This window comes from Trichosurus vulpecula, chromosome 2 (assembly GCF_011100635.1).
Source record: "Trichosurus vulpecula isolate mTriVul1 chromosome 2, mTriVul1.pri, whole genome shotgun sequence".
In the NCBI taxonomy this organism is placed as follows: Eukaryota; Metazoa; Chordata; class Mammalia; order Diprotodontia; family Phalangeridae; genus Trichosurus; species Trichosurus vulpecula.
Genome location: NC_050574.1, coordinates 214,198,724 through 214,226,551, shown reverse-complemented (window position 1 = coordinate 214,226,551; position 27,828 = coordinate 214,198,724). Strand labels below are relative to the sequence as shown.

The window sequence follows — 27,828 nt, the reverse complement described above, 5'->3', positions numbered from 1 at the left end:
ATTTCCATCAATGATTTGGATAAAGATATATCCATTAAATTTGCAGATGTCACAAAGCTAAAAGGAATAATACATCAGATGATAAAGTCAGAATCCCAAAAGAACTAGAACACTAAGCCGAGTCAAATGGGGTGATATTCAATAAGAATAAAAATGAAAACTTGCTTAGAATTTTAGTTCAAATATAACTTCTTCACAATTACAAAATGGAGCTAGATATAGCTAGACAGCAATCGATCTGAAAGGTTCTAATGGACTATAAGTTCAACAAGTGGGAAGGGAAAGACAATTAACCAAATGTGATCTTGGGCAGTCGTTAGTGAAGGCATAGTGTCCAGGCCCAGGAAGATGGTAATCCTATTGTACTTTGCCCTAATCAAAACATATCTCAAGGTCTGTTCAATTCTGAGTGCCATATTTGAGGAAAGATATTGATAAAATGGAGAGCATCCAGAGAATGAATACTATAGTGAAGGGCCTTGAGATCATGTCATAGAGGGCTGACAATATGATAGATATTTAGCCTAGAGAAGAGAATACTTGGAAGAACATGATCACTGTGCTTTAGCACTTATGGAGATGTCATTTGAAGGGTTGTCCTGAGGAAGATGGAGTAGACTGGTTCTACTTGGCCCTCATTGGTGGGGAGGCATGGATCTAATAGAAAAGGTAGTTGCAAAGAGGCTTGCTATAAGGGAAAAAATTCTAATAGAGCTATTGAGAGTCTTGGTGGATTCTTCTCCACTGGTGGTCTTCAAATGAAGAATAAATGAGTACTTCAGCTATTTGTAGAAAAAAATTCATGTTCAGATCTGTGTTGAACCTGATGGTTTCTGAGTTCCCTTTTAACTCTAAGATTCTGTGATTCCCTCTCTAAATATTCTCAAACCATACCTTTGATAATAAATGATAGAATTATCTACTCGAAAAGATGAGGCCAATGGGATCTCTTGAACTAGAGAGTTCTGAGCTGCAGTGATCTAAGTCAATTGGGTGTCTGCACTAAATCCGAAACCAATATAGTGAACTCCAAGACTGTGGAACTGGCAGGTTGTCTAAAAAAGAATCAATCAGCCCAGGTGTAAAATAGAGCAGATCAAAGCTCCCATGCCAATCTTCAGTGAAACTGGGCATATGAATGGCTACCTTACTTCCATCCTGGGTGAAATAGTGATACTCCATCTCAAAAAAATGTATAGAATTATATGAAGAATTAAAGTCAAATCCACAAGTTTATAATTTTCAGTCTCTAGCTTCTTCACTTTTTTGAAAATCAAGAAGAAATTTGCCCTTTTTAAGTCTCACAGCACATTTCCTATTTTTGACAGTCTTTCGAAAGATCACTGACAATACCTAACATTCACATTCCTCCATTCTTTCGTTATCCTAAGAGGTCCTTTGCCTGAGCCTACTGCTTCATGCTCGCTGAGAACAGCTAGGTGCTCTATTATCCTCTTCTCATTCATCTTGAATTTCAGCTCCATGCTAACCATTCCTATTCTGTCCTTTCTAATCCAAACATCTGCCTTCTCCTTGCCATCTCTTAGAATAATTTTCCTAATTCCCTCTGCTCTGAGCAGTGGTCCTCCCATTTTGATCTTCCTTTTGCCTCCAACACAGTTAAATAAAAAGGCCTTTAAGTTACCTTCAGCATTCATCACCAGCCTCACCTCATTCTGAGCTTTAGTGCTTCTGGTACTATTCTTAAAGGACTATGCAACACCTTTGAATTTATCCTCGTTTTCATTTTCCATACATGAATATTTTTTAATTTTCTGAATTTACCGTGTGCCCAAATAACTCTTTAGACAGTGTCCCCTTTTCTTCCACATCAGAATAATTTCTGCCTGTGTCTTCAGATTATCATTCTCTTTCTTAAGAATATTCCACCATTCTAGCTCCAATTTCTGTAGGAATTTAGGACAAGACACTGCTCTGTTCTCTGATCCCTTGGAAATATCCTCTCACAAAACATAGGCTACATGTCATACTAGCTTTCCCCTCCATTCTATGATAGAATCACAACTTTTCCCCAAGATTCTAGACATTGAAATTTTAGCGACCACATCCTCTTTGTTGGTCAGCATCAAGTTCAAAGGAGCAATTTTTCTTACATATTCCATCTTTTTCTCCCAGTCCTTCACTGCTACTCTGGCTTCTTTTTGTTCTTGTTAGAGATATAATAATATAGTTAACCAGTTGTCCCCTTTTTCTTTTTGATGTTCATGCCATGCCAATTCATTTATTCATCCATTCGAGAGTATTTAACAAGGGCTCTTTGTGTGCAAGGCACTGAGCTAGATGCTGGGCATTCAAAGTAAAAAAAAAACTATACTGCCCTTATGGAGTTTATTTCTACTGAGGGCATAGAATGTATAAGCAGATGAATAGATGAGTGAATACAAATATCTAAGATTAAATATGAAGCAATTTCAAGGGGAGGGGAGCATGTTAATTACTAAAGAGGAGTGTCAGGGAAGGCTTCATCTATGAAGTGTCACCTGAGCGGAGCCTTGATGGAAGCAAAGGATTTCAGGACATACTAACAAAGAACCTTATAACCTATACAAAGACATGCAAACAAGAGCTAGAGACTGAGAGGAAGGAAAATGACTTAAAGAGCTGGCCTAGAAAGAATCAGAGGCAAAGGGGTAACAGGCCTTGTAGTGAAAGGAAAAAGAGAAAGTAGGACTGCGTTGCAGCAGAGAAGGTAAACATTGAGGGAGGCCATTGACACCTGAGTTCAAACCTGGCTTCAGACGCTAGCTATATGACCCTATGCAAGTCACTTAACCATGTTTGCCTCTATTTCCTCATCTATAAAATGAGCTAGAGAAGGAAATGGCAAACAACTCCAGTATCTTCGCCAAAAAAATGGGGTCACAAAACGTTGAAAACAGCTAAAATGACTCAATAACAACAATCGACACCTACAGGCATCTCAGGTATACGGAACAGTGAGCAGGCCAGTATGGTTAAAATATACAGTGTGTAAGCTGAAGGAAAGAAGGAATTTTGGAATGAAATTATCTCAATCTTTCTTGTACCTCTTGGAGTAATGATATCCAACAAGTCCCTTCACTTTGCTACTCTAGTGGGCGGTTGGGCAGAGAATCCCATTTTGGTGCGGAGTTATTTAGAACAACTCTAACTTTTAGAATTTTAGAAAAGTTCTCCTAAAGGAAACACTAACTTTTGTTTTTCAACAGGGAAAAATGACATATTTGGAGAAATGGTTCATCTTTATGCAAAACCTGGAAAATCAAATGCAGATGTAAGAGCTTTAACATACTGTGACTTACATAAGATCCAGCGAGAAGACTTGTTAGAGGTTTTGGATATGTATCCTGAATTTTCTGATCACTTTCTGACTAATCTAGAGCTGACTTTTAATCTAAGGCATGAAAATGCAAAGGTAAATGCACTGGCTTTTTATTTATTTTTCTGGTCAAAATTATTTTTATTGGAAAAGACTATTTGAATTGGGGAGATGTTTAAATTATAAAAATAAGTGTTCAAGAAATTCAGCTTCATGGGTTTGAGGTAACTTGAGGTGGGCCAGTTATGTTTCCCTAGTACTGCAGGATGTCTGAGAACATTTTATCTTAGGTGCAAGTTTAGTTCTCCCCGGAATCTTGTTCTTGTGTGCTACGTTGATTCTTTCCCCATAAATAATGCTATGAAAAACTTCAGTTAAACCCTTAACCAAATGATCAAAAGTTCCAAATGGGAAGCAAACACATTAATGAGATTAAATTAATGAGTGTTGTGAAGTAAAACAGCTTAGTAGAAATAAAACGTTAATTATATTTTCTATTTAACTATAGGCTCTGTTTATACTGCATATTGTACATTCCATATCATATAAGGCTGTTATATATCCTCATTCTATATTAATATCAATCTTTGACCTAATATCTTTTTGTGGGAGGCAGTGAGGGAAAGGTGGTATTCATTATACCGTGCTCTTCATTTGTTGCCAACTTAGTGCTACACTGCTTCCTAATTGTAAAAGATTACTCCTTATAGGCTTATTTCTCATTTTAAACTGGATAAAGCCAAAAAGAAATATCTTCTCTTATGAGATGCCTTCTGGGATTAGTAGGAAATCGATTTTTGCTCAATGCCCTTTAATTCATGGAAAGCTTTGAAAATAGCTGCCCCCACTTAGAAAATTATGGGCTTCCAATATTTGTCAAAAAGGAAACTCTACTAAAAAAGCCATGAGTGTAGTTTAAAGGTATTGGACTATTTTTTCTCTCTAACACTACTGTCATTCTCTGGCCATGCTATGTGCTTAAAGAGATATGTGGATGATATTGTGGAAGCTGCCACAATGATTTTTAGTATACCCATGGGCAGTAATTCACCAAGCTGCTTTTTGTGTTGTTGTTTAAGAAATTGAACATTCAAGAAATTTTTAGGAGCAAAAAGATGAAATCATGAATTGTATGTACTTTATAAGAACTTTAGTGAATTAAAAGTTACTGCTTGATGCTACTAAATGCATTCTGAATTTTGCCTAGAAAACAAAGATAAATCTAAATCTTTTTTCAAACAAAAGTTTTGCAGTCACATAGATGTGTCCATCAATAACTACTATTTCCCTCAAAATTCCGGTTAATGTCTTGCTAAAATGAATCAATGGATGAGATAGGGTATAGCTAGAAATGAGAATAATAAAGGGTACAAAAAACCATCACATTTAGCAAACATATTTGTTACTGTGAAATTTAACTTTGTGATCATTACCATGTAACTAAACAACATAGTTAATTATGATTAGTTAGTACATTTCTGCTATCTGTAATGCAAATTCTGCAAAAAACATTTTAGTTTGTTTTTTAATTTAACAAAGCACTGCATCATAAAGCCCATTTGCACCAAAGAATTGTTTCCAAAGCTGACAATATCACTGCCAAATGTTAGCATGAAGTGACTTGAATTATGCTATTCTATCTTCTAAAGGAGAGGCAGACTGACATAGGGGCTAAGAGTCCAGCCTCAGAGTAAGAATGGTCTGATTCCAGTCCAGACTCTGACATATAATCTATCACAGGCAAGCCACTTAACCTCTCAGTGTCCGAGGCAGCTCTCTCATACTAAAAGTTATATTCTATTTGCTGACATGCACAAAGGTTTTTACACTTGAAGTTCCCTACACTGATGAAATCACAGACGTAGATGAAAACAATAACATAATTTAAAGAGGAACATTAAACAATATTTGGTAGTTATTTGTGTTTGAGCCAAAATAATTTTTAAATTCTTGTAAGTTAACATAATGTGACAGCAAGATATTCATATTCAATGGATCTAATCTTCTATTCCATCTTTCTGTTCTATTTATAAAGGCTGATCTCATAAGATCACAATCTGCAAATGATTCTGATGGAGAGAACTGTAAACTTAGAAGAAGAAAATTGTCTTTTGAAAGTGAAATAGAGAAAGGTAATCTATTGCTTCTAATAGTCCACTGTAGATTTTATGCTTGTTAGTTGCTCACACGTCTGCACGTGCCCAGGCGCGTGCCCACACACACACACACACACACACACACTACAGTTCTGATGATGAACAAGTTCTAGTGCATAGTTTAGGATACATGTGAACAATAAGAATACTTCAAGAATCTGTGATTTCATGGATGTGGATATCCCCTTCATTGATGCAAATCGCAATCCCAAGCAAATTGTTTTAGTTGACAAAGCAATATGAATTGTTGTGGTGAAAGAATCCCTCTGGCGAGGAGCCTCTCCAACCCTAGTTAGGCTGGTCCTCAGAAAGTAAACATACAGGCCATATTTAAAGCTTTTGCAAATGCTGGATCTGACAAAGTTATGTTCCATTGACACAGCTCTTGAGAAAGCAGGACCACCTTGGCAAAGTATAATGTTACATGATCTCATATTAGAGTAGGAACATCAATAATGGCTAGCATTCATTTATGTGGTCTAACACACACATACATGTGGGGGCTGTACACATATATAGTTGTTGTTCAGTTGTTTCAGTCATGTCTGACTTCATGACCTCATTTGGGGTTTTCTTGGCAAAGATACTAAAGTGGTTTGCCATTTCCTTTTCCAGCTCATTTTTCAGATGAGGAAACTGAGGCAAATAGGATTAAGTGACTTACCCAGGGTCACATAGCTAGTAAATGTCTAAGGCCAGCTGTGAACCCAGGTCTTTTTGACTCCAGGCCCTATACTCTATCTACTGCACCACCTAGCTGCCCTATATGTGAATATATATGTGTGTGTGTATATATATATACACACACACATATATGAAATTCTCATTCAGTTGTTGATTCTGATAGGCAATGTAATGTGTTTTCAGCTCGTTGACATCAATCTAACATTTAACCTAAAAATTACAAATATATCTAGATGTTCAGTGCTATTTTTTAAAAAATGGATCCCAATTGTAATGGTATATTCCATATCATTCTGAGCTTGTTTCCTTTCTCCAGAAACCTTTGCAGAAAATTTAGGGGAAAGTTGGTTTTATTTAAATAAGCTATTACTGACAATTATTATTATTTAAACTGTATTTTATTATTCTTTCATCAAAAATTAAGATCAGACCATATGGACTAAAAATTGGGTTTCTCACTTGCTGTGAATAACTTTTTTAAAGTTATTTCATTTGCAACGTGAATTTCATTTTTTCAGGTTCACATTTCTCTTTGCAAGTGACTGACTGCCCTAAAAGATCAATGAGTGATATGTACATGTAGAGACATTTGTCATTATTCAAGAATACGGCAGTATTCCTCATAAGATGTTTTGTGTCTCAGGAGAGAAAATGCTAATTTAGAAAGGTGAAATTATCTTTCAGTGAACCAGAGAAAAATGAGAGGAAAAGCATTGCTACCAAATCTAATACATATGTGTATGTATGTATAGACATACTTTCAGAAAGACAAATAATTCTCACTAATTTTCATATTTTTGTGGCACTTTTCTGATTTTTAACATATATATAATCAAAGAACAGATGCTACAGAGGATATTCTCATTTGTGTGGTTTCAAATCTTTTCTCTTGAGTTTCCTTCTAACCACAGAACCTTTTGAGTATGTAAGAAACATTAATTAATAGATCATTCAGTTTGTTCTCCTGCCTTTTCCAGGACTAAATTTATATTATATCAGTCTAAAGACAGTTTATTTTTTCTTAGAAACATTCAAAGCGAAATACTCAACAATTTCATTAAGTATTTTTTCTTATATATTATGGCAAGGGGTACTAAAGTTCAGTGTTAGTTTTTGGTTTTTTACTCATTTTGAGTTCTTTAAATTTTTGTTTCTTTTATATTTCCATAGTTGAATACTGAAGCAATTTCAATAAATTTTTTATCACAATAGTTTCACTAGCAATTAATTTCAATCATATTGACTCTGATCTAAATGTTCTTGTAGATAGTAGTAGTAGTTGAGGTTACAAACATAGGACGAGGACATGTATTAGTAGTTCTAGTTCTGGTCCAGTCAAGTGTCAAGACTTTCCTTTGTCTTTCTTTTTCCATGGAAATAAATGTGGCTAGTACAGAATGGAAAGTCCTCTGGATCTGAGAAGGCAAGGATCTGCCTTGATGTCATGGGGAGCCTAGGAACCATGTCACCAGTACAAAGCCTTCTATTATTCATGAAACAAAACAAAAAAAAAAACCAAAAACAAAAACCTTTATACTTTGGCTGTCCACACAGCACGGGCCTTGTAAGTCATCACACTAGACCTGAAGACAAACACGGGAATTGTCCATTGGTATCCTCCAACCTCTAGTGGATTGTAATCCTACGTGCTATGTAGGCTAGTGATTTCCCCTTCAAAACTCTCTGGACTCCATGGCTTAGCAACTTCACCCCCTTGAATTCTTAGCTGCCCCTCTAGACCTGCTTCCTCCCTTGTAGTATATATAGGCCTGGCCATAGCCTACCACAGAATTCAAGTCAATATTTTGGTGAATCTGTGATTTTTTTAACGTAAATACTCTTTCTGGTGCCAAAAAAATCTATCTGTGTCTTCCTGTCATTTGCAACTCTTTTCCATGATCTCCCACAAATCATTTATAAAATATCTGGCCTTCCTTTAGGTCATAGGACCATAGGATAACAACTTTAGGGCCAGAAGAAGCCTTAGATAGGAAGTGATGCGCATTGTTCAGCATCACATAACTGGGAAGAGTCAGGACTGAATCCAGGTACTCATCAAATAGGTACTATGGATGGACAAATCAACTGGGGGATTTTTGAGGATGGGAGAGACATGGGCATATTTGTAGGCAGTTAGGAAAGAAGCCACAGATCTTGAAGATTAGGGAGGGAGTGGGGATAGCAGAAGGGGCAATGTGCTGGAGAAGATGAGATGCAATAGGATCACTTGTGCTCAGAGAGAGGTTAGCTTTGGCAAGGAGAAATGAAGCTTGGGGGGAAGGAAGAGATAGTAACAAAACTTGTCTGAGTAATGTGAGATGAGAAAAGGACAAGAGGGAACCCTCAGCAAATGGCTTCTTTTTATTCAAGGAAATATGAGTTTTCAGCTGAGAGGATGGGGCCATGGAAAGCTGTGTTAATTTGAGAAGGGATAAAAAGGTCAGGAAAACTCACTGCGGTGAGTAGAATAGTAAATCAATTAGGAAAGCGTAAAAGGACTGTCTTGCTTCAGTGAAGGCCTTGTTGAGTAGCATAAATTTGTAGTAGATCTAATCATCATGGTTTTGTGATTTCCTCCAGCTTCATTCAGCAGCATATGAGTAGGAGTGAGGGCAACAGATGGCTGGGGTAATCCAGAGATCATGCTTGGAAGGGCAAGATCAGCAATAGAATAAGGGGGCAAGGGACTCAAGAGAAGAGGGTATGTAAAGCTGAACTGGTTTTTTTTTAACAAGATGATGAAGTAAATACCTACTGGCACAAAGGCGGTAAGTTGTAAATGTAGAATGAGGCATACCTAGACAGACGTGTCCAATGTATTGGTTTGTTTTGCTTAACTGTACTCCTTTGTTATAAGAGAAAGATTTAGAGGAAGAGGGGGTGTTGTCATTAAAAAGTGACAGTGATATTTTTTCCCAGGGTCATCAATAAAACAAAAAAGTACAGTGTGGAAACTGAGAGCTCAGAGAGGTTAAGTCACCTGTTCATGGTCACAAAGCCCCTACTCAGAGGGGTTCCAATCTGTGTCTCCTGGCTGCAAGTGCATTACTCTTTCTACTATATTGCCCTAATTCTCAATCATCTAACATTTCTAAATATTGTTAATGTCAAAGATATCTGTCACAATATGCAGAATTACTTATTTGTCCGCATCGTCAAATTCTGAGAAGCTTTTCTGCCCACATCTGTTTAATCCAGTGTATAGGCACAAAATCTAACTATCGAGCAGGCTGCTTCACAGACCCTTTTGAGATTCCCTGGTTTTTCAGAGGGTCAAGATGGCTCATCTGAGAGTCAAGTAACACCGGCTCTTCGGATATCTAGAGACAGACTTCAGAATTTTATAGAAGTTCCCATGACAAGGATCTCTACCATAGAAAACTCCAAGTGGCTCCCAAGAACAACTGAGAAAGAATTCTAACATCATTGCCCCTAACTAATGCTCCATGTGTGGGTAGTGAGCCTTGTGACACTCGATTCATGATGCTGTATTTGACTTTCAAATGCTACTATTTGCTAGAGTATCAGCATCCAATATCAGTATTCACAGATAGCCTGAGGGGGGAAAAAGAGGACACATTTAAGGATTTATTAATATTAAGTGATAGAGTGTGCCTAAATAGAGGGAAAGGAAGATTCCCATAAAATGTATTGATTATGTAAGAATCATTTTACTGATCCACCAAAGCTACATTTTGAAGGGAAAATTTCAATAGCAACTACAAATCTGTCAAGGCATGCCCTGTGAAATATTCAGTCTCTGAGTTCAAAATTAATCTTTTCTCAGAGGTGGCTTGCCTGCATGACCTTCCCATAAGAAAACACACCCAGCTTCATAAGATCTTCTAGTTTTCTCGGCATGCAGAATTTTAAAATATATCCTTTTTATTGGTGTATACTGGTTTTGCATCAAGCAAACATTTATAAAGGTCCTACTGTGTATGTGCCAGGCACAGGGGATATAAAGTGGAAAAAAGACATAGTCTCTGTCCTCAAGGAGTTTATATTCTACAAAGAGAAATATGTCCATATACATAAAAGCACATACAAAATATATGCAAGGGAAATACATAAAAGATGATGGGGGAAAGATTAGGGAAGGCACTAGCAGCCAAGGGATAAACTTCATTCCCAAATATATGCTTTGTCCTCTTGAACCCAGTATGGTATTCCTATAACAAAGAATAAAAAACAAAGCCAAAAAATGCAATTCAACAAAACTAAAACATTAATTCACATCTGACAATAATGCAGAATTCCACAGGAATTGTCTCTTTTTAAAGGGAGAGATGCACATTTTCTCAACTCTTTTCTGGGGCCTAGCTTGTTTATTATAATTATTGAGTTTGGGGAGGGGTTTGGTTTTGTTTTTGCTCTTTCCATTTATAGTGTTGTATTGTTGTAACCATTACACACACACATATATATATATATATATATACATATACACACATATATACATATACATATACACACACACACACACACATATATATATATATACATATATACGTATATGTATATATATATAGTCTTTTTGGCTTTATTCACTTCACTCTGCAGCAGGTCATAGAATTCTTCCCAGGCACCTCTATTTAATTGTTTCTTGTGATGCAATATCTTTCCATTACATTCATGTATCACAATTTGTTTAGCCATTCCCCAGTTGATGCTATATGCAGAATTTAAGTAATCATTTGCATTATAAATTTAGAAGGATCTAAATGTGGTTTACAAGTATCTTCATGAAGCTTACCTTCCCTTTCCTTCTCAAAGATCAGCTCCAAGTTGCACAGAGGCTGCCCCTCTTCGGTTAGAGTTCTGCCTAGCGAAATGCCATTCTCCCTATGGTAGAAATCAAATTCTATCATTTAGCAGATTAAAGATAAAAATTAGAGTGAGATATCTTGTAAATAGCCTGTCAAAGGGTTATGGGTAATATCCAGATGTCTGGGCTGCAATTAAAGTACATGAAGGGTTATGATCTGAAAGATGGTGATAAATTGTTCCTTACCTTCACTGAGGACAAAATAAGACATAATAAAGATCTTACTGACAGCAAAGTTATGATGGCAAATGAGTATTTTGGCAGAGATATAAACCGATGTGAGCAGCCGTCTCCTAAAGTCCACTTTTTTTCTACCTTGTTTGTAGTTGGGTTTCTGAAAGTTCATCTTGGCCATTTAGATGAGGATTCTCCAAACAAAATCCTCCAAAGAATTCTCCAAAAAAAAATCAGCTAGCAATGTGTCAAAGAGGAAAAACCATTTGACTGACAGTGAACAACTAATTGTCCACCTACGTATCTTTTTAGCACCTTTCCAATATAAAAGACAAAGTGAAACAATATTTTGGTTCTGTAGATTTGCTTTTATTGGTCTGTAATAGTGAAGTCCTGAAACATATACAGGTAAACAAGGCTGGCCCTGGGGAGAAATGCCAAGTTAGCACCATATTTTCCTTCCATATAGAGCTCTCAGGTGTTCCCCTTGTTGATCTAAGCCTCCCTGGTTCATCATCCTACCAAACCTCATTTTCTGATTCTTTCCAGAACTCTTTTCCAAACCAAAACTTACTTATCCCCATTGACTCAGGCCCCTGCCCTTTGCTAAAAGAATTAATAAACTTGATAAACAAAAAGGGGTTTAATGACGAATCATTAATATCATTATATCCAAGGAACCAGTGGAACAATGAGGGGAAAGCACTAGATTTGAAGTCAGAAGACCCATGTTCCAATCCCAGTCTTTCATGACCCTGAGCAAATCCTTTTACTTGTTGGGGACCCAATGTCTTCATCTATAAAATGAAAGAGTCAAACTAGATAATATGTATTGACCCTTCTGCCTTGAAATCTGTGACACTATAAATTTTAGGCATCCTCACAGTCTGATAGGTGGGCATATATGGGATCCAGTGGGTTCTTCTTTTCCCCCGCTTCCATGTTGTTGTTGTTGTTGTTGTTGTCCAGTCATGTCCAACCCTTTGTGACCCTGGATGGGGTTTTCTTGGCAAAGATACTGGAGTGGTTTGCCATTTCCTTCTCCAGTGGGTTAGGCAAACAGAGGTTAAGTCACTTGCCCAGGTTCACATAGCTAGTGAGTGTCTAAGGCCATATTTGAACTCAGGTCTTCCTGACTCCAGGCCCAGTGCTCTTTCCACTGAGCCACCTAGCTGCCTCCTCCACATAGTGCCATTTTAATAGATATTTCTTCTATCTACCCATAGGTAGATGACCCTGTGGGTCAATTCCTACTACAAACAAATCTATGTTTAAGGAAAAAGGTTTCTAAGCCACCTTTTTGTGTTCTGTTTCAGTCTTTTATTTTTAATTAGTCTCTAGATGTATGCGTTGGAGTCAGGAAAGCCTAAATTCAAATCTACCTTCTGACAACAACTTACTAAGCATGGAAGAGTCCCTAAATTTCTCCAAGGCCCAGTTTCCTCACCTGTAAAATGAATATGATCATACCTATGGTACCTATATCACAGAGTTTTTGTAAAGATCATTATTAGCTAGTATATATAGAGCACTTTGCAAATATTGAAAAGCTATACAGATGTCTGTTGTTACTGTGCTATAAAGTTTAAAATATTGACATTTAGAATATCTGAAACTGTCTTCATCTTTCCCACAATACTTGTTTCTCCTTCTGACCTCACTTTTTACTAAGTCTCCCATGTTAGAAACCTTGTGACTCCTCCTTCTATTCCTCTCCCACATTCCATTAGGTGCAAGTTCTACCAACTCTATTCCCACACTATTTCTTGCATGTTTCCTCTTTACTTTCACTGTCACCAGAATAGTTCAGTACCCCATCCACTCACCTGGACTATTACAATTGGGTCCTAATTGATCTTCCCACTTCCATTCCCTTGTTCTTCTCATCTATCTTTCCCACTCTTCCCATAATCTTCAACGTGAGTGGCTATCCATGTCACTGTTCTGCTCAAAACCCTTCAATGGTTCCTTTTTGTCTATACAGTTCAAACTTCTTGGCTAGATATATTCAAGTTCGGCATCACCCTATCCTTCTGGTCCTATTCATACCAATTTGTCTTCACATACTCCATGACATATCCCATCTGGATTGCTCACCATCCTGTGCTTTTATGTATACTTAAGAGTTCCCAGCCTTCCCAACTCACCATAGAGAGATTGTTTACAGTAGATAGGGTGCCGGGCTTGGAGTTTAGAAGACCTGAGTTCAAATCTGGACTCAGGCACATACTAGGTGTGTGACCCTGGGTAAGTCACTTAACTTCAATTTACCTCATCTGTGAAATGGGGATACTAATAGTACCTACCTCCCAGAGTTTTTATGAGGATCAAATGAGATAATAACTGTAATGTGGTTTGTATAGTGCCTGGCACATATTAAACTCTATAAAAATCTTAGTTTAGTAGTAGTAGTAGCAGTAGTAGCAGTAATAGTAGTAGTAGTAGTAGTAGTAGTAGTAGTAGTAGTAGTAGCTGTGTGACCCCGGGCAAATCATTTAACTTCAATTTACCTCAGATATCTCAACTATAAAACAGGGATAATAATAGCATCTACCTTGTTGTGAGGTGGCTGTGAGAATCAAATGATATAATAATTACAAAGCACTGAGCACAGTGCCTGGCACAGAGTAAACACAATATAAATAATAGCTATTATATATAGCAAATATTTGCATGTTACCAGGTTGTCTATAGGTCTGAGGAGAGATTTGTATTTGCTGCCTTTATTGGGACTATTTGTTTTAAGAACTTCTCTTAAAGAAATCAGGTTAAAAGCTAATTTGGTCCTTCAAGTGTTTGAAATATTAAGATACACATTTGCTTCTGGAAAATGGAGAGATTAACTGTGCTTGCAAAAACTATTTAATGAATCAGTAGGTCTACTCTAAGAAGGGAAGGAGAATATGTACAAATGATCAATGATAATGACATGAAACTACTTCAGAGATGCTACTCTGGATCTGCTCATTTCACTTTGCATCTGTTCGTATAAGTTTTTGCAGTTCTTTATATTTTTTTCCTACTTCATCATCTTCAACAACGGATATTGCCATGTTGGGTTGTTGTCACTTTCTTAGCATCCCAAGGCAAGATAATCTATTAAATTATGTTTCTTCTTGTCTTTATGAGCACAATGAAGCCAGTCCTGACAATTTTATTTTTCTCTCAATGAGCATTTATGAAGCACCTACTATGTTGCCAGACACTTTACTAGCAGTTAGGGCTACAAATACAAATGAAACAATTGCTATTCTTAACTACCAAGGGATGTTTTCAAGTTGCCTTTCAGTGAGCTACGGTTGTTAGTCTTATGGTTTAATTAAGAGGGAATTTTAATGTGGATGTGGTTCAGTTCCTCCAGTAATATGTCCACTTATTGGCCATTGGAGACACTCCTTCTTTCCAGTCTCATTTGTAGTGATAATGGGCTAGTCAGAATTGGCTGGATCCCAAATTAAGCCATCTACAAGCTCATTTTCTTCTCAGTAGCCTGTCATTGCTTTTTGCCTTGGTGATGTTACCCTCATTCTCCTACATGTTTTTCAAATAAGAGCTGAACAAATTTTGCTCTTGGCTGCAGTATCCTTATGGGGCAGCGAGGTAGTTGAGTGGATAGAGTACTGAGCCTGCAATCAGGAAGACCTGAGTTCAAATCCAGCCTCAGACACTAACTAGCTATGTGACCCTGGACAAGTCACTTAAATCTCTTTGCTCCAGTTTCTCTGTCTATAAAATGAGCTGGAGAAGGAAATGACAAACCACTTCAGTATCTTTGCCAAGAAAACCCCAAATGAGATCACAAAAAGTCAGACACAACTGGAAAAAAACTACTGAACCACAAAGCAATGTTCTTAGTTTGTCAAGGGTTAGAATTGTGCCAGTTTGGGTACTTTCTGGACTCCTCCAGGTTCCTTATTGTGCCAACTGTTTTGTATCAGTTGAACTTCTCTGAAAAACGGTGAGTCAAAGACTTGATTTTTATCTATTTTCTACCTGTGGGAACCAAGAGCCTTGTTTAAGCAGGTCACATAGAAGCTGTTGTAATAAAATGCAACATCTTCTCTTTATCTTTATAGTTCATTATTTGCTTTCATTGGCTATGACTAGCCAATAATCTGCCTACATACATACAGACAGCTGACAAAGTCTGTAACTGGTTATTTGCTATTAGGATATTGATTGTTAATTTCATTTGCTAATGTCATTTAGTGCTAGACATATAGCTAGTATGTGTCAAAAGTAGGACTTAAACCTAGGTTTTCCCGCCTTTGAGACTGACTTAATTCACACATACACACACACACACACATACAAGATTACCTATAATCTCTTTCTATGATATATAGAAATATTTTATATGATAGTATATACATATATGTATGTGTGTATAGATGTAGATACGTAAAATCTCCCTGTGCAAGTCAGCCTCTCAATGTTCCAGGGCAATCTGCTCATGCTATGAGGAAAAAGGACTGATATGCAATGATGTAGGAAGTTTATTCATCAGGAGTTCCCCGTGTCAATGAAGTCATAAGTCTACTCCAAAAAATAAAAATCAGAAAAGCATACAATATATAAGATTTTGCAGTTCTGGAAGAATAAGGAATTCCAAGGTTCCTAGAATGATGGTTCTCCAAGCACGATCCAGGATTTTCTAATGGGCAGCTTGTGAGTGTCCTTCAGGGTGGCTACTCAAATATAAGGGAAAAATATGCTGGTGTCTCGGTCAGTAGGGAGACAACAGAACACTTTGGACTTGTGCTAATGGGTGGGTAAGAAAGGGTTTACTTAGGGTTACCACACCGCTCAGAAACTCAAGAACAACAGTGTGACAATAGGAAACAGTCACCATTTCAAGTCCAAGTTTGAATAAAAAATGACAGTGTTGAAGCCCATCATCTGTCTCCTTTGGACTAAAGAACGGGAGGCTGCCAATAAGCACAGGGTAGTGGGACACAAGTGGAAGAACTTCAAAATGAGATCCCATATGATCTTGACACTCTTGTCCCCTCCCCCATGAGGCTGTGCCACTTTCCCTCCTCTGACTCTATATCCATGCTTCTTTCCCTCCTCTAGCTGCTGAAAATGGCCAGGGTCAGATAGATGAGGGATGAGGTTGATCCCAGGAATGGTTTGTGCCTCCTGGAAACTATATTGGGGGGATGATCAGGTCAGCAAGATGTTCACATTTTAGAAGATTACCAGAGAGGATGCCAACCTTGTCCTTCTTAGTATGTAATATAATAGTGATTTCTTTAAAAATAATAATAATAACCCAGAAATATTTTTAATCTCTTCAGTTCAAAAGGCTCACTCCAAAACCTGGGTCTTTTTAGTTCAGCATGCTGACTTTCTCTGTGCTTAATGGCCTGTCACAACTATAACATTAATAGTATTAAGGATGTAACTTTTGCTAAGGGGCAAAGGAGGAGAAGGAGGAGGAGGGAACTAGACATGAAAGAATCCTTCTTTCTTTCTTTATTGGGCATAGTTGGCAGTAGTGATTTATAAAGCATCAAATTTTCTAGCTTTCCCCACCAATAACATTTCCACAAAAATCATAGGTTTGTTTCATTGGAAATATTTTTTAATCCAGATTTAGATACAATAGGAGCATCTCATGCCTTTTACACTACATATTTCGAAGTGCCAATTTGATGTATCATGCTATTATAACTGGAAACATTAAAGTGCTATATAATGTTAATTATCCTATTTTTATTTGTTTAGCCATAAAAGCTTACCCATTTCTATGCCATGACAAATAGCCAAGTTGAAAACTATTTTTTTTTCTAAAAATAAAATTATTTATATCAAAGGACATGTGATTTGGAGAGAAAACTACATTCGTTAAACTCATAATAATTCCATTCATAACAACACAGGAATAAATTGCTTAATTACTGAATACAACTCAAAATCTCTTAAATTATATTATCCTGTGTTATGATTAGCAAAGAGAGCTATCTGTTGCTCATTACTTCCTTATATTAGGTAATTTTCTAAGTTATCCACTCAGATGAGGTACAAATTTTTCTTATTGGGATTTTGGTTTCTAACTTGTTGTTTTAGCATGTAACTGTATTTTTAAGAGGACGCTACATTCGTCTTGTTCTCCTGCCTCTCTGACCACTCTAAATATCTCTTACTTGGTCATAATATCATAGCCCATCACTATGGGAATTACAGCAAAGCTTTGTCATGAGTGCTCTTGTCTTCTCTCTATTCTCTTCATTTGGTGATGTCATCATTTCTTGTGGGCCTAATTATCAGCTAGAGATAGATGAATTCTAGATCTCTCAGAGACACTGCATGGAACAGTGAAAAAAAAAAAGCAACACATTCAAAGTCATGGTCCCTGAGTTCAAATCTCACCTTTGCCATTTGCTACCTGTGTGACTTTGGCAAGTCCCTTAACCACTTAGTTTCCTAATCATTAAAATGAGGGGATTGAAATAAATAACCTCCAGGAGCCCTTTGAGTACTCTCTAGATAGGTAGATAGATTAGATAGACATACACACACATAGACATGTATAAATATTATGTATATACACATATACTTATGTGTAAACACATACATATTTATAAATATGTGTGCACATTTGTATGTGTGCATATGTGTATACACACACACATATCATGTGATCTGGCACATGGAGCTTCAGTCACTGTACTAAACTCTAGACCCACAATACCAATAGCTTATTGGCCATTTTAACCTGGATACTTCGCTGACACCTCAAACTCAACAGGTACAAAAGAAATTTCATTTTTCCTGTAAAAGCCACCTCTCTTCTGAACTTCTTTATGTCTGTCAGTGGAAGCACAGTCCTTGCAGTCTTCCAAGATTGCTACTTCAGTGTTATCCTTATCTTCTCACACTTCCCTCAACCCAGATATCCTATCACTTGTCAAATTTTGCCTTTTCTATCTCCGCATTTCTCAAATCTATCCCTTTCTCACTACTCACACAGCCATTTCCATACTCTACCTCTACCACCATCACTCAGAAGCTTCTATGAGGTTCATTCAATCCAAATTTATCACCCAGTACAGAATTTCTTAGCCATTATCTACAAACCCTGGGGACATTGTCCCCCCTTTCTCAATGAGTTAAGTGCCTGGCTCACAGTCTTCCTTTCCATAACAAGTCTTTCTCTCATTCTAGTGGATTTCAACATCTACGTTTATATTCCTTCAAAAACCCTCATCACACAAAGTCATACTCTTGACACTACTATCACCCACAGGACTTCTACTTCCATGTTCAAGAACTCTAAATTTGCTTTATCTGATCAAAACCTTTTAGAGTTCTTGAACATGGAAATAGGATACAAGTAGATATTGAAGTGATAATTCATTTGTCAATTTTAAAAGATGAAGATTTCTATTTGGGCAATACTTCTCACCTACAGTATTACAATAGCCTTCTAACTGCTCTGCATGTTTCAAGTCTCTTTCCACTCCAATCTATCTTCCACACAGCTGCCCAAACGATTTCCCTAAATCATTTTGACCATGTAACACCTGCCCACCCACCCACCCATTCACTCAATAAATTCTGGTTGCTCTCTATTACCTCCAGAATAAAATATAAAACTCTGTTCTGGCAGTTAAGTTTCCTTACAACCCAAACTCTTCCTGCCTTTACAATCCTCCTGCACTCTTTTCCTTTCTGCACACTACAATCAGCCACACTGGCCTACTTACTATCCCTTACTATCCCCACTTACTATCTCTCATCTACACTGCTTTGCAGTGACTACTGCCCATGCCTAAAATGATTTTCCTTCAAACCACTGACTCTTGGAATGTCTGACTTCTTTGAAGGTTCAGCTCAAGATCCACCTTCTACAGCCCTTTAGCTGCTAATGCCTCCACCACCACCACCACCACCAAGATTACCTTCCAGCTACTCTCTCTATATGTTATATGTTCTAGTTATTCATTCCTTGTGACCCCCATTAGGATATGAACTCTGAGGGCAGAAGCTGGTTTTTTTGTTTCTTTTCATCAACAATGCTTAGCACATTGTAAGCACTTAATAAATGCTTGTTGACTGATTGACAGACTAATTGAATAGCATCTTGAAAGCCCAGAGCTGGAATCCCTGAATCAGATTCATCTGTAGAAAATTGTGAAGGAGATGAAGTTTGACTTTGATATTTCTTCCAGCTCCTCGTTTTCATGTTCCTATGGTTTGTTTTTGCTTTTTTTCCCTGTCATTGATTCCTTCCCCCATCTTCTTTCCTTTCCCCTAAGTCCCTCTCTGGTTCTCCCCACTTGATGACACCATATTCCTTCTGATCTTGAAAATTCATTAATATATAGGTATTACCCACAATATATTAATCCTTGAGTGATCATTTAGATCTTAAGGGTAACTTTTGAAGCTACTTAATTGAAAGGATGAAATCTTTAATGTGGCATCTGGGAAGGTACAAATCATAAAACATGAATAACTGACCTGTTCCATATCCCCATAAAGTCAGTTCTACCACTGGTTCAGTTACTTCAGGGTCCCAGTCATAAAGGAAACAAGCAGAAGACAGGCTGAGGCCACAGGCCCTGAATCTTCACGTTGTATTTCTTAGGTACATAGAATAATAACAGAAAGCGAAGGGAACTAAGGAAATGTGATACAATGTGACAAACCTTTTTGTTACAATTTTCTCTTGAAGTCATTTTATTTTAAACTATTCCTGCCTGGAAAACACTCTGTTACTAGAATGAAATCTAAAAGTAAAATGCTCAGAGATCACAGAATATTCATCAACCAAACATTTTGACTACCTACTGGATTTACTAAATATAAATGACACTTGGTTTCTGGTAATTACTCTGAGAAGAGTTAAAGAAAATTGGGATAAGAAGTTAGCACAAAAGCACTTGCCTCCTGTTTGCTTGAGGTGGAGGGATTTCTATTTTATCATTTTTAGGACCGGAGGGTCAAAAGCAATTGGTAGTTAAATCAGGACATGCATGTGCTCTTTTATGCATTTGGATCCTAGGCAAGCAGCTGGGAAACAAATCAAATGCTTTTAAATTGGGCCCTTTGAGAAAACAGGAGGTGATCAGAGAATCAACTTGCTGTGTGTGTGTGTGTGTGTGTGTGTGTGTGTGTGTGAGAGAGAGAGAGAGAGAGAGAGGATTTCTAGTTATCTGAGTCCTAAAGTGACTTCTATATCAGTATAACAAGGGTAAAAAGATATCTTTGTAGGAGCATTGCCATCTGAAGTTATTATTCAAACTCAATTTCAAACAAAGAAGAAGAGGAAAAATAGAATGTGGGGAGACAAGGCAACTTCACAGCTTCATAGTCAGAGAATTCACAGTACCATTTTCACCTAGAAGGCAGTGAGCCAGAGGAGGGGAAAGAGCTAGCTTCTCACCTAAAACTCTTCCATTTCAATTCAAGCAGAGTTTAATTAGAAAGAGGTAGAAGTTAGCGTATCTCAACTGAAGAGCTACTTAAAGGCCCAATTCCATATCTTCCACTAGGAGTACAATATGAATCAAATAGAAATCTTCATCTTTTTAAACTCACAAATGGATTATTATTTTAATTTCCTTTTTTTAGTAGAATGAGAATCTTCAAATAATGTTTTATTTTACCAAATATAGTAATAGGGGGGAAAAATTGTTTTGCCATCAGAGTAGTAGGGAAATTAACGTAGGATGCACAAAAAACCCTTATTATTATATCATGAGTATGGAATATAGAATTACATGTGTTTTAGTCATTCTCTGTACTGTTTTAAAGCATTTAACTGAAGATTCTAGGTTCTCTGTGTTTGCCTTGAATACACTTCCCAGTCAGATTATCTATCTGGCTCTATTTGACTGAAAGGCAGCATGGTACAGTGGTGTGAGATCAGCCTCAAAGCCAATAAGAGCTGAATTCTAGTCCTGCTCCTGTCTGATGGAATGATGCAGGGCAGGTCACTGCCCAGGGCTCCAGGTAGCTCTTTATAAGTAGCAGAAAAGGTGGCAATCTGCATTGATAGAGGGAATTTTCTCTTCTGGGAGTTCCCTGCCCCAATGACATCACAGATCTAGTACCAATCCTATTTGACTATTAGGTTAAATGATGGGAATTACTCTTGTAAATTAGTAGATACTTGGATTAAATCAGCTAACACTGGGTATATTCAGGTAAATAACATGTCTTGAAAGTATAGTTCCTCTCCTCCCTCTCCCAGCCTATTTATTGAATAATCATTGGGTGTTATGCAGCACTCTATTACATGCTACGAGTTAAAATTACATGGAAAATCTCTGTAATACTTTGATTTCTGTAAGAATAATTAAGATTGCAAGATACCTATGCTTTCTCAAGCTGTATAATTCTTGTCTGTGTTCTCACGTAAATCCTTCCCATAGAAGCCACTTAATGTGCTGTAGGCCTTTCTCCAGGTCTTTAACAATCTATGGGTGCTCATGCAGCACTCAAGATGCCCATCTGTTATCCTTTGCTCTAGCAACTCTCTATGCAAAGATCTAAAACTCTAAATATATGAGACGGTGTAACATCTTGCAAATGAAAACACATGCAGCTATTAAGCATGTGTCCACACTGATTGGGATTGATGGTATGTTCAGAACAGTTTCTACTTTTTTGGAATTAAAAGCTTCATGAATGTGTTTAAGGGGTATTTGGATATGGTTTACTGGATGAGAAGAAAAGGGTTGCTCTAGTCATATGGGTACCCAACTTTAGAAATAGGGAATATGAAGAAGGCTCACCTTATCCTGTTTAGTGAATGACTTATGTGACCCACGTGGAGTCTAAGCAGGCTCTAGGAATGTTTCACTTAACTCATGGAACATCTTTCCACCTGCTGCCTAATCACTGAATGCATACCCTCCCCCTTTCCCATCCCTTTCCCCTTCTAGTTATGGAACTATAACCCAATTAATACTGCCATAGATACTGGAAAAAGTATGTCAGTCTATTCCCCTGAAGATCCCCTCATGATTCCCGCAGTATCAAAACCAAAATTTCCCTCCCTGGCCACCACTTGCCTCTAAATTTTGCTTACGTTCCTAGGTATCTCAAGACCAAAGACTATCTTTGCTTTTATGTTTTTCTTCTTAGAATTTAGCACGGTGCTTAGCATTTAATAAGTGCTAAATAAATGCATTTTCATTCATTCACTTAGAGCAGAGAGTTCATGAGTCAAAGTCAGTCAGTCAATAAGCATTTATTAAACACTTACTTTGTGCCAGGTACTGTAACGAGGGGTGAGGAAAATAAGAAAGTTAAAGCAAACCAGTAGATTGCAGTGAAGCTCATGATGGGGAATGTTCAACATATATTGGAATGAAATTAGGAGCCATTGTAAGGTTTGGAGGTGGGAAATGCTGAATGCAAAGTAATCACTCATTAAGACAAGCTCATTGGTGATACATGAGATAGGTTAGACCTAGAGTTAAGCAAGCATTCGAGAAGAAAGTTCCATAGAGTCTATAAGAGGTGGGGCATGTGATGTAGGCCCAGAAAGTAAGGGATAGAACTGAAAAAGATAACCAGAAGAAAAGATAACCAAAAATAGTGATTAACTAGATTAGTGGTAAGTAAATATCCATAAGCAGAGAGACTTTCAAAACTTGACTGAAGAAAATGTCTGGGGGTTGCTACCAACAATCAGATAGCTAGGCAAGTGGGAGGCCCTAAGTGGGGTAATAAGATCAGTTTTCATTGTGATTAACTTGAGGTGGCACAACATGAACTAACTCCTTAATAACAACAATTTTCCCATGTAGAGAATTTTAACTCAAATCCATTTTTGCTCTGGGCTGTTTTCTTGGTGGAATTATGATATTTAAAATAACAGAGAAAAATAGCTCTGTTAACAGTTTCTTTTGCCATATGGGAACTAAAGATTCTGTTGACAGTTTCTGTGGTATGGTCCTAAATCAATTAGTTGGGTCTTCTATGAATAAGCAATTAAGCATAATGTTAGGGAACAACAAGGCATAGAGTATATGGGGATACTTTTAACCATTTCTGTAGAAAATGCTATGCATTCTGGAATTATGTTGATTAGTAATTAGCAGAAACCAGATGGGAAATCATGCTGTCTCCCCAGGACACTAATGGAAACAAGTCACAGAATTTGTCTCTTGGAGCTTTTCCTGCTGAAATATGTTTTAACTCAACCTTCAGGGTTGGTATCATCTTGACATTTCATTTTAAAACAGGCAACGTGCACTAGTGGCTTTAATGTAATTAGGTTAAAAAACAGTACTTTAATTATGGTATTTAAGTTTTACATTCTTCACATCATGAAACACAGCCAAATTGTCCATCAGATCAGGACTTCAAGATTTTTTGTACATGTAATTGAGGTTGAAATTCAACCTGCCTACACTTCAGAGAGACCACTGCCTGACAGAGTGACTTTTAAAAGGGTGAAATCCCACAAGTGATAGACTACAGGCATGAAGAAAGCTTATGCAATTAAGATTTTGAGAATGGGGGCAATTTTTCCTCTTCTTTTTTTCTGAAACAATTAGCTACCAAACCAGATTTTTAGGACTTAAATATTTCTTGGGTTATGTAAATAAGTTTTTGAATTTCCTACAATTTTGCTATTAAAAATAAAGAGTATCTCAAAAAACACTAGCAAAGGTACATTTTGATTTTGAAATGAATAGTGTGGTTGATTGAGGATCTCACAGTCCCTGACGTCTGTTGTTTTGTTTTGTTTTTTTCTGAGAAGACCATAGCCTAGACATGAATAATAGAATCTCCATTTTCTATAGAAAAATAAAGATAGCTTATAGTGGTGATTTCTCAAAAGAGTCACTGATAAAGTTCATTTTAAAAATGCATAGAAGGATTTAGCTGAACAAAAGCACAGTACATGGTGGAAGCAAAGACTGCTAACAAAATTGTACGCATTTGGTTATCTTATATAAAATGATTTCTTGTCGATAGATTATCGCAAAGGAACTAGTACACATGATCCTGGAGACTCCGTAGATACCACAAGACGTTATCAGTTTTCCAAGAAACATTTTGAAGAGAAGAAAAGTGGATCCTCATCATTTATTTCATCCATCGATGATGAACAAAAACCTCTTTTCTCCAGAATAATGGATTATGCTCCAGGAACAGAGAAAAGAACTAGCTTGAATTTTGAAGAACAAACTATGACCACTTCAGAAAGACTCCATCTTGATAAAAGAAGTCATTCTTACAAAGGTAATTGACTTTTTCCCTGCCAGTCTCTCTTCAGTACTAGTTTTCAGGTAAGGAGAAGGTTGTTTTTGCCAATTAGCATAACTAAACATGTTACTTCAATTTTTTGATGATGTCAGGACTTTGGTATCGTCCTACAAAGGCTTCTATCTAATTACATTGCATTGGAGGAAGTAGAGAAGCATTTATATAGTACTTACTATGTACCAGGCACTATGCCAGGCACTTTACAATTACTGCCTCATTTGGTTGTCACTATACTCCTGCGAGATTGGTGCTTCTATTATCCCCACTTTACAGTTGAGGAACCTGAAGCAAATAGAGGTCAAGTGATTGGCCCAGAGTCACACAGCTAGCAAGTGTCTGAGGTCACATTTGAATTTAGGTCTTCCTGACTCCAGGCCCGGTGGTCTCTCCACTGCACCACCTAGGCACCTCTGCATTGAGACCATCCCTAACAATCGTTTCCAGCTAGGTGGCACAGTGTACAGAGTGCTGGCCCAGAGTCAAGAAGACCTGAGTTGAAATCAATCCCCAGACAGTTTACTAGCTATGTGACCCTGAGGAAGTCACTTAACCTCTGTTTGCCTCAGTTTCCTCATCTGTAAAATGAGGATAATAACTGCACCTACCTCCCAGGGTTGCTGTGAAGATCAAATGAGACGATAATTGTAAAGCACTTGGTATAGTACCTGGCACATAGTAGGTGCTATATAAATGTTAGCTATTATTATTATGCCGCACGACACCTTGAAGTCTGTGAAGATACTTTATTCCTTCTGCGCTGTCATTCAACAAATTCTAAATGCCTTCTATAGCAAGTTCAAGACACTGTGGTGGGCGTGGAAAGGATAGTAGTTAGAAATGCAGCACTAGAGAAGATTTAGCATTAGTGCCTACTTAGTCACAAAGATCAAGATTAGGATCAGTGAGAGCTCCAAAACGTGAAGAACAGTTATTTAATGGAAATTATGAGGAAAAGAGAAAGATGGTATGAATGCAACAGCAAGACAAATAATTTGAAATTGACATACTATTGTGCCCAACAGAGTGATAGCAAAAAAATATAGATATGTAGATGTATAAAGTATGTGTGACAGGAGCAAGTATGTGAATTGAAACTAAGGAACACTTGAATTTAAGTGATCGAAAGCTGAGCAGAAGAGGAATTCATTGGACAGGTGGACCCTGCCATCTGTCCTACTATAGAACCTTCCCCCCTCCCTCCACCAATGCACTGATCTTGGCCTGCTATAATACTACATATCCTTCAAACCCCCATCCCCAATGAATAAATAAGTGAAAAAGTACTTATGAATCAATTTCAATATTCCAATCACTATGCAAAGCACTAGGGACACACACACACACACTCACACACACAAAGGAGACAGTTCCTGCCCTCACAGAGATGATATTCTAGTGGGGAATACAGTCAGTTAACTAGTCAACTAGCATTTATTAAATGCCTACATTATGCCAGGCACTGTGCTAAGCACTGATATACAACATATATATATATATATATATATATATATATATATATATATATATATATATATATATATATATATATATATAGAAGTGTAGAAGCAGCTAAGTGGCACAGTGGATAGAGCACTGGGCTGGAAATCAGGAAGATTCATCTTCATGAGTTCAAATATGGCCTCAGATACCTACTACCTCTGTGACCCAACCCTGTTTGCCTCAGTTTCTTCACCTATAAAATACACTGGAGAAGGAGATGGCAAGCTACTACAGTATCTTTGCCAAGAAAACCCCAAATGAGGTCACGGAGATTCAACGTGACTCAAAACAACTCAACAACAACATAAGGGCATATGGGCCAGTGAGGGGTACATGTTGACTTAAAAAGTCATAGGGGAGTTGATTGTCATGGCTTTTCCAAAAGCAAAGATAGTTTTTATTTGAACCTAAGTCAGCTAGAAAGTAGGATGGAAGGAGAGGGCATGCACCAGGTGGCAAAAACTAGAGTAGAATATGAAACATATATAGGACTGACTAGTATAGAGGGCTGTATGACAGTAACCAATTCACTCAGTCAGTAAACACGTATTAAGCACTTCCAATGTGCTAGGCATTGTATCTTGTAGTAGGGATATAAAGAAGGGTAAAAGGCAGTCCCTTGCCCTCAAGGAGATCACAATCTAATACAGTAAGACAATGCATGAAAACAAGCTGAGGTAGATAGGGCCAGTGCAGAGGGGTATGATGAAATCAGGAGTGAAGCTGGAAGAAAACAATGAGAGGACAGCCCTGGATGTCCTCCTTAAATGGAGGATCTGGGAAGAGCTCTCCAATATCCACCTTTTCTTTTTTGTTGTACAGTCATTTCAGCCATGTCTGGCTCTTTGTGACACCATTTTGGGGTTTTCTTGGCAGAGAAATTGGAGTGGTTTGCCATTTCCTTCTCCAGCTCATTTTACAGATCTGAAAACTGAGGCAAACAGGGTTAAGTGACTTGCCCAGGGTCATACGGCTAGTAAAGATCTGAGGCTAGATTTGAACGCATAAAGATGAGTCTCTTCCTGATTCCAAGGTGAGTGCTCTATTCACTGTGCCACCTAACTGCCCAATGTCCACCCTCCACTCTCTCAAATCAGAGGGAGAGAGGGACCCAGTGGGCAGGCAGTACTAGAGGTGAATTTCAAGGTTGGTGGGACTTTTTAGGTTGATGAGACTTAAATGAAGTCTGGGAGTACAACAGGATGGGAAAATTCAGGCCCCAGGGAAGGAGTCCTATAACTAAGATGGTTAAGTCCTATAGAATATGATCTGGTCCAGGAGGTTCTACAGTAGGACAGATAGCAGGGTCCATCTGTCCAGAAAGTGCAGTGGCAAGAAAAAAATGGCAAGGAGATAGCCAGGGTGTCACTACTTCATGAATGAAGCTCTCCAAACAGGACATCTCTACTCCCTCTCTACTCCCATAGTACTTTGCTTTTATTTCTTTTATGACCAGAGTACTGATCATATTGTGCCTTGTACTATTTTTGTACACAGTTTATCCCTCTTCACACACACACACACACACACACGCACACACACTGCTTAAGAAAAGAGACGACATCTTCATCTTTATATCTCTCCCAGTATCTTGGACATAATGGGATCACAGCTTTAGAACAGCAAGTCATCTTTAAGTCCATGTACTCCAAATACCTTATTTTACAGACATGGAAACAACAGCGGCATGCAGTGACTTGCCTGAGTTCATGCAGAGAATTGGTAGCAAAGACTCAATGAAACTCTGTTTAATGACAAATGAAAGAAAACTAGCTTTTGCTCTGATACCTCTGAAATATGCTAAGAATGTAGGCAAATGTTCTTCAGTCAATCTAAAATCTTGAGGAAATTAATGAAATAGTTCCTCATTTGTCACAATGGAAATGTGGAATATTATCTGTGGCTACTAAATGTTTTATTTCAGTTATTCA

General features: G+C 37.6%; 1 protein-coding gene across 2 annotated transcripts in view; it reads left to right on the top strand.

Annotated features, from left to right (window-relative positions):
- Nucleotides 1–27,828, top strand: part of KCNH7 (potassium voltage-gated channel subfamily H member 7) — a 211,612-nt gene that overhangs the window by 156,923 nt on the left and 26,861 nt on the right. For both annotated transcript variants that reach the window (XM_036746120.1, XM_036746121.1), the window contains exons 8-10: nt 3,210–3,415; nt 5,355–5,451; nt 24,107–24,373. In XM_036746120.1, the coding sequence (XP_036602015.1) occupies nt 3,210–3,415; nt 5,355–5,451; nt 24,107–24,373 (570 nt within the window). The remainder of the gene's footprint in view (nt 1–3,209; nt 3,416–5,354; nt 5,452–24,106; nt 24,374–27,828) is intronic.